The sequence below is a fragment of the Octopus bimaculoides genome, chromosome 7, assembly GCF_046866305.1.
Source record: "Octopus bimaculoides isolate indiv1 chromosome 7, ASM4686630v1, whole genome shotgun sequence".
NCBI classification, from domain to species: Eukaryota; Metazoa; Mollusca; class Cephalopoda; order Octopoda; family Octopodidae; genus Octopus; species Octopus bimaculoides.
Window position 1 is genome coordinate 32,820,586 of NC_142934.1, and position 8,412 is coordinate 32,828,997.

At 34.4% G+C, this 8,412-nt stretch overlaps 1 protein-coding gene across 1 annotated transcript; it reads right to left on the reverse strand.

Moving 5' to 3' along the window:
• Window positions 1-1,385: 1,385 nt before the first annotated feature.
• On the reverse strand, window positions 1,386-3,892 carry LOC149134643 (uncharacterized). The gene is made up of 2 exons (XM_089354552.1): window positions 2,298-3,892; window positions 1,386-1,709 (listed from the first exon to the last, which is right to left on the reverse strand). Exon 1 carries the CDS (start codon window positions 3,281-3,283, stop codon window positions 2,867-2,869), a length of 417 nt encoding a protein of 138 aa, XP_089210678.1. The 5' UTR covers window positions 3,284-3,892; the 3' UTR covers window positions 1,386-1,709; window positions 2,298-2,866.
• Window positions 3,893-8,412: the final 4,520 nt, after the last annotated feature.

An 8,412-nucleotide genomic window follows, 5' to 3' on the forward strand; every position in this document is an offset into this window, starting at 1 on the left:
TATACATATATATATATATATATATATATATATATATATATATATATATGTGTGTGTGTGTATATATATATATATATATATATATATATATATATATATATATATATACTAGCAGTATAACCCGACCTTGTCCGGGTGTGACTTATTACGCCATCTACGATAAGTCTTGGTAGGTGAAAATCAACTAAAAGAGAAAGCCTTACAACGAAAAAACCCTTATGATGTAAATATGTTCATAATTCAAAAGATGATGAAATTAATAGGGAAAGTCTGAAGGCTGTTTTGCGTAACATTATTAAGCGTACGTAAATTTCATCCGTCTAATTGGCTATAGAAATGCTTGTGCAAAACAACTTTTTGCACTGCCCTGATAATACATAGCAGGGTAATCCCTTTTTGCAGGAGCTAGGACGGCAATTTCTGATGAAGCAACTTGCTGGCGATCTGTTGCTATACAGTTTTGCCAGAATTCTATCAGATTGGGGAGAAGATGTTGATGCACCATTTTGCATTATGTTCAAAGTAGCTTCTGGAATGTGGTGAATTGCTGCAGTCTGTTGCTGTCATTTTAAACCGGTTGCTTTCTTTCCCCCAGCAAACTCTCTTCTTTGGAGGCATAATCTATGTATATATTAAACAGAACAAAAGTTATAATAGATGGCAGGGTCGGTACTTTTCACATATCTGTAATTTTTCAGATTAATACCCTCATGATTACCCAACCCTAATCCTAAACCTAATCCTAACACTAACCCTAACACTAACACTAAATCCAATCCTAACCCTAAAACCCTAACCCTGACCCTAAAACCGTAACCGTAACCCTAAACCCTAAAACCCTAACCCTAACACCCTAGTGAAAATCGTGGTATATTTATAAAATATTGACGAACATGAGTTATATTTTACTGAATGATTGTGTACTTGCACGTGTATGCGTTTGAGAGAGCGAGAGAGGAAGAGGGGAGAAAGGAATAGAGGTAGTTAAAAGTTTTCTTATGACGGCTTTTCTTCACTGCCTATTACTTCATTAGAAATATACGGATGCACATACGCACATAATAGAGAAAATGAAACAAATATTGCTCCGAAACACCACCGAATGGGGAACATTTCTCAAAAATAATCTGCAGTTGTTTCCTTCAAAATTCCTACATACTCGAAATGTACATACATCAAGGTATATTTGTAGAAACTTTCACGAAAAAATATTCATTTTCCTGGAAGTTAAAAGGAATTTAAGTGGAATTTCCGAAAATTGTCCCCCACCCCCTCCCAAAACACTTTCACCGAAAACGTTTTGTATATTTGGAATCTACATAATAAATAATATATGCATAGAAAATTTTATTAAAAAATATTCATTTTTCTGAAAGTTATGACCTTCCAAAGTCGGTGGGTACAACTCTGTAGTTATGCCACATTGACGAACATGAGTCATATTTTTGTGAATGATTGTATTTACTTGCACGTGTATGCGTTTGAGAGAGCGAGAGAGGAAGAGGGGGAGAACGGGAGCAATGTGTATGTTGTTGTCACAGATCACGTATGTGTGGTTGTGTGTGTTTTTACGTATCAATATTATGAAAAATAGGTAAAGAATACTGAGAGGAAAGTTTAATCTATAACGTTGTATGTATCACTTTCTCTGTTGAGCGCGTGTGTAAGAACGCCGTTCCAGGTAGAAGGGAAACAACAGCCAAATCTCCCTGAAATCACACAAAGTAAACGGAATTTTAAAAATCTAATTACTGCACTGGAAAGTTCACATCGAGAAAATTCCATTGGTGTAAAAATTTTTACGAAAAAGTGGAAAATGTGGATTTCTATAGATGGAACACACACACACACTCACAAACTCAGCTTTATTTATATACTAGCAGTGTTGCCCGGCGTTGCCCGAGAAATTTAATTGATTTTAGTAATACTTGAAATCGATGTCATTGCGTTCTTCTCGTACTGATGTATAAATAACTTAGATATAAAACGGGTGAATGTGGCAGAAAATGTATATTTTGAATTAAAATTTATCTGTTCCTGAATTTTTTAACATATTTCAATTTCGTAAATCATCATTACTCTTTTGAAAGTTGAAGAATTTCCGAGATGTTGTAAAAGGATATTAATAATAATAATAGTAATAATAATGTAAGCTAATATATTTTACAGTGACTGTATGAATGTGGTATGAATGTAGTTTGAGTACTGTAATTTGAGAGACCAACGTAATGTAAAGACAGGTTAAACATTTATGAATTAATTTGAAATAAGCTAATGAAAGATATACAGAAACTTACATTGATAAAGTCGACAGCAATTGGTAATACTCACTGGCGCAATACCTCATTGTAGACTATGTTTTTTGTTTTTCCATTTGGTGTGTATGCGAAAAGACTGTCCTTGCTCCCCACTCTTGAACATCCCACGTAGAGTTGGCCATGTGAAAAACATGATTCCTCCAAGTGTTGTCCGGCAACCGAAAGCGTCTGCCCCTGTGATTTATTGATTGACATTGCAAAACTGTGTGCGAATGGGATATTGAAGTCGTCTAAATGTAAAGGGGATATCAGCATCAGATGGAGTAAGTGGAATTCTGGGAATAAAAACATCTTCTCCTGTTCCACACCCTGATATAATGGTTGCTTCAAGGACATTTTGCATGGTTTTTTTTTTTATCACAAGACGTGTACCATTGCAGAGTGTTGTTGGGTTTAGATTCCTAAGAAGCATAACAGGAGTTCCAACTTTCAGCTGAAGTTTATGAGGTGGCATTCCCGGAGGTTGAAGAGAATTCAGGAATTCGATAGGGTAGTTTACCACTTGGTCAGGGTTGGGAAAAGAATTCATAGATTTGTAGACATATAGATTACCAGGAATGATTTGCAGCAGCAAGGCGAAGGGTTCGCTGTTCACCATCTTCAGAAGCTCTAGTGGCAGCAGTTGAAGCAGCATTTCTTGCTTGACACAGGGTTCGTTGGTGTTGAGTCTGAGCAGCTCTTGAGGCAGCAGTTGAAGCAGCGTTTCTTGCTAGACGAAGGGTTCGTTGGTCTTGAGTCTGAGCAGCTCTTGAGGCAGCAGTTGAAGCAGCGGTTCTTGCTAGACGAAGGGTTCGTTGGCCTTGAGTCTGAGCAGCTCTTGAGGCAGCAGTTGAAGCAGCGTTTCTTGCTTGACGCAGGGTTTGTTGGTCTGGAGTCTCAGCAGCTCGTTGAGCGGCTCTTAAAGAAGCGATTCTGGAATTTCTTTTTCGTTTCATTCCCCAACGAACTCTCTTCTTTGGTGGCATTTCGTAAGGAATGTGATGAAGAAAATAAGAGCAACGTATGGTTTCGGATTGAAAAATACCGTACGAAAGGGTGTGTAGTTAACAAAGTTGGAAATGGAAGCTGCTCATGTGTATTTCAGGCCGATATTATGTTTTGTAGTTGAAACATATAAATAGTAATGAAGCATCCATTTATATTGGTAGCGTTTTGAAACAGAAAATGTATTTGTAATTGAATTCGTTGGTTTACATATAATTAGTGTAACGTAGTCCTGTCGGTCAAACTAAAGCGTGAATGTTCTGAGACGCCTTACGGGAGTCAAGAAACAAAAGGAAAATAGTGTAATAGATGCTTTTAAAAAGAAAAAAGGATTTTATCCCTTATATGTATACTGTTCAGTATGTATGCGTTGAATAAAATCTATCTTTCTACTTGTATTACCGTACATTTCAACGCTTCGAAAAACAAACTTGTTTGTTTACATACAGCGTAACTAAAACAAAAGTTTAATCTATGACTTAGTATGCATAAGAGAAAGTAAGAGTTATCGTTCATAAACGTTCATAAGAGAAAGTAGGAGTTGAAAGGATTTGTAAAGGTCGTAGGAAGAGGAAATTTAGGTTTTATTAGAGGGGGGAATTTTATTTTGCGCAGTTTAATGGATTTTATTGGTAACTGTGATTGATTTTGACGGAAAAAATGACGCAGTTACCTAGGTTATGGTATTTATGTTTCATTCAAGAAATTTGGAATTGTGTAAATGTATGAATTGGATACACATACACACACACTCACAAACTCAGCTATATATATATAGATGGTGCTTTTGCAAGGCAAATAGTCAGATATAGTACTACTATTAATAATGCTAATAAATTTTTGTATAGAATAAATAAACTGTTAAGACATTTAATAAAACAAGGGTATAGATATGATAAATTGGTTAAAACTTTTCATCACTGCTTAGGTGAGAGACTTGAAATTTTAAATAAATATGGGGTAGTATCTAGTCTTCAACTTAGCAAATATTTGTACAGATTTGGTATGTTTATGACTCAAGTTATTTGCTTACTACGTCACCGATATTGTTTGAGACAATTGAGGAAGTAGTAGTTACGTACTACGTCATCTATAGTTAAGATAATCTTTTAGGTTCTAGAAGTGATGGAACCATGTGTTTTGAAAAAGACATGTAAGTTTTAAGCAGTTTTAATTTAGCTTTATTCGTAGCAAAGTTTTATAATAATAGTTAATTACAAGTATACTTTTATTAGTTCCTATTTAATAAATTCAATGTTCCTATTAGTAACTGATAAGTTTACATTATAGCTTGTAAGGGTAAAATATATTCAGAGTATGTAGTGTTCTTATTATTAACTTTTGAATTATGAAATAATGTATTTCACTCAGAAGTTATTATATTATTCGTTAAATTAAATTCAATCGTGTTTTGTTTTGGAGAGAATTGAAATAAAGCTTTCACTTTCTTTTATTATAGTACTAATTATGGAAGACTAGTAGGATTATTATTTGTATGGACTTAAATATTGGTCGCTATTTAGTATATAATTTAGTTATTGTAGGTTTACTATTAATACCAATACAGATGTACATAGATTGTTTCTTGTTGTAGTTTAATTTTAAAGTTAGTGTTTAATCCTGCCTATATTTAGATTGAATACTGCTGTACAAAGGATAAATGTGTTTGTAAGTTGTGTTTTTTTTTTTTGTATGTTTGTTCCCAAACAACACTTCTTTTAGTGCTGTTGACACTGCCAGATTGAATGGTACTGCCCAGGTATCGAAACCATAATGATATCCGTGGGGCAGCTGATGATGAAGGCATGTTGGATTGTTGGTATGGCTGTTTTGTTTATGTGGAATAGTGTTATAACACATCATTTTGATATATATATATATATATATATATATATATATATATATATATATATATATATACACACATATATATATACACATATATATATATATACATACACACATGTACACACACGCACACTCACACACACTCACATACAAACACATACAGGCATACATACATACATACATACATACATATATACATATGAAGATAAATATACAGACACAGGCAGACAGATATAGATATATAAAATATATACAAACATGTTCATATATGAACATATGCATTTTTAGAATGTTATCTTAATATCCTCGAATGTTTTTATCTGTGATGTTATCTCACCTTGATAACATTTCATTTAGTTACGTGATTGTTATTGTTCCGTTTTCTCTAATGCTAGCTAAATGATGTTCGCAGATACCAAATAACTGAAATTTTTTCTGCTTTTAATATCTTATCAAACCTATCCTCGTCACTTTGCCTACAGCAAGATAGTAAAGATTTTTAATTTAAATTGTTTGTCCACTCAAAAGACTACTATTAATATAAAATATATTCAGTTTAAATACAACGAGTCTATGGAAAAATTAGATTGTTATTAACTTTACCTCTATTTTCATTTTCAGAAAAATTTTCATTATATTATGCACTTTTTGATTAGATATATTATTGAACTTGTGGTTGTCTTTCTCAGCAAAGGCTTAATAAATAATCTTTTAATATTGTTTAACTAAAAATGTTTACTTCAAAAATATTTTATTTCATATTCTGTAAGCTCAGTCTATGCATAGAACAATATTTGAATTTACTTAGATGTCTTGTCCGTAAACAGCGTTCCTAGTCAAGGTTCTCTTTTGATCATTTCGATTTTGTTTAAGATTATTTGAAGGAGACTTAGCTGCTAATTTTAGCAGGTTGGGCAACCATATACATCCTCTCACATTTGTGGATATTCTTTTATTTTTTATTTGTTTCAGTCGTTTGACTGTGGCCATGCTGGAGCACCGCCTTTAGTCAAACAAATCGACCTCAGGACTTATTTTCTGTAAGCGCAGTACTTATTCTATCGCTTTGTGTGGCCGAACCGCTAAGTTATGAGGACGTAAATACACCAGCATCGGTTGTCAAGCAATGGTAGGGGGACAAACACAGACATACAAATACACACACACACACACACACACACACACACATATATATATATATATATATATATATATATATATATATATATATATATATATATATACACGACAGGCTTCTTTCAGTTTCCGTCTACTAAATCAACTCACAAGGTTTTGGTTGGCGCGAGGATATAGTAGACACTTGCCCAAAGTGCCCAGCCATGTAGCCAGCCGATTGCAACTGGGTGTGCTATCTTGATAGCTGGGGGTGCTGAACAGGGGTACGGACAAAAGCTCCTACTTAAAGTGTGAAAGTGGACAAAAGCCCCATGCTTATATCTTTCGGTTATTTTTTTCGTTTTTTTTTTTTCTCACATTTCTTGACGCCTAGCCTGGTCAAAACTTCTCATATATTTCGTTTTTATTTTCATTTTACTTGTTGGAATCATTAAACTGAGGCCATGCTGGGGCATCACCTCGAAGAATTTTTAGTCGAATGTATCGACTCCAATATTTTTTTTAATGATTTTCAATAAGCACATAGTTAAGCCTAAAAGGTCTTTTCACATGCTAGACATAACAGCCAAATCTTTAAACATTATTTTTATATAATTTCAAAAACGGAAACCGTGGTTGTGAAAAAAAACACTTTCACACTTTAATTATGGGGGGGTTTGTTTGAGGGGCTTTTGTCTTAGGGGACTTTTTTCCTAAGGGTCTTTTGTATTAGCCCTGCTGAACAGAACTCTAAAAACCGTACTGTTTATAAAATTTGATTATGTCTCTGTTGTGTCGAAATAGAACACCCCAAGGTAGAACGGATGGATTAGTCCACCAGGATAAATATAATGGAGTAATGCCAATGGGTTGACGGTAGGTCGGCCTTGACCCGACAGCTCATGAGCAATGTGTCGACTCGGAAGTTCGAGTAGTACTGGTGAGCGGACAAATATCTAGTACTATTTCTTAAACGGACTTAATGTATTATTTTATTATGTCGTACGAGAACTGTACGACACAAGTCTCTCAAAAAATTCAGAACACAAAATAAAATCAGGTTACATTTATTTAATTCAACTGCAATCTACGGCAGCGCAAGGTAAAAAATTAAGAAAATCGTCCTTGCCTATACTTGATTTGTATTTACTAAGGGAAGCAAGTATCACGAGGCTTGATTTTCGCTGGTGCTTCATATTTCGTCGAAAGGGTGTCATAATTCGAGTTAGCGTCGAAAACGATGATTCACATGTAGCTGTGCTAGATCCAAATGTTAATGCTGCACCATACTAAAGATAAATATTTGGAAAGGCATCCTGTACAATACGTAAAGATCCCAAAATATTAAGCAGTGTCATCATATTTTGTTTGGAAATGTATGCTTTAGCTACAGTAAGTTCAGAAAGTAAGGCCGATTTATCACAATTAACTAAATTGCTCAAAGGTTTTAAAGCATCAAAATTCAAAAATGTCTCGGACGTTGGTAGTAAACTTGCCAAGGAAGAATATATACTATCGTTTTGCTCTGAAAATCTATTATCTAGCTCTCCCAAGCTTCCGTCGATGATCGCGAAATAAATTTTGCGGTGAAAGGTTATCCAGTCAACTTGTGATGGTATCAGGGCTTCAACAACATAATCTGAAAAACGTCGGGACTCGCAAGCTTTTCGACGTATGCGTTCCACAATAATATTAAATTGACTCATTTGTTTTAGAATCTCATCAAATATTAAAGAGTTTCTTAGTTTGGCTATTTCAATCTTGGCAATCTTAAGAAGCCCAAGGCCATGGTATATATCACATTTGTGACTCTGAAGCTGTTTGTATACTGGTCTAATTATATTCAGAAATTTGCTAAGAACAAGGGCTAGAAAAACAAACTTTGGGGAACGAAATTGATGTAAAATTCCAGTTGCCTCTATACACGTTTTTGAATCTGACGAATCTGTGCATTCTGTTAGCGAACCAACAATTTCGGAGGGATTTTCTATTACAGAAGCAATGGCAGTGAAATGACCCAACCACCTATGCTCCATAAAACGTGGCAACTTCAATCCTTTGCAAAGACTAGCTATCTTTGGTCGTTTAATAAAATTATGAAGAATATTAAAGGTGTCGAAGAACGTAGCTAACTCCGGAATCCGCT

Coding starts and splice junctions, on each gene's coding strand:
- LOC149134643 (XM_089354552.1), bottom strand. CDS start 3,283: ATGCCACCAAAGAAGAGAGTTCGTTGGGGAATGAAACGAAAAAGAAAT.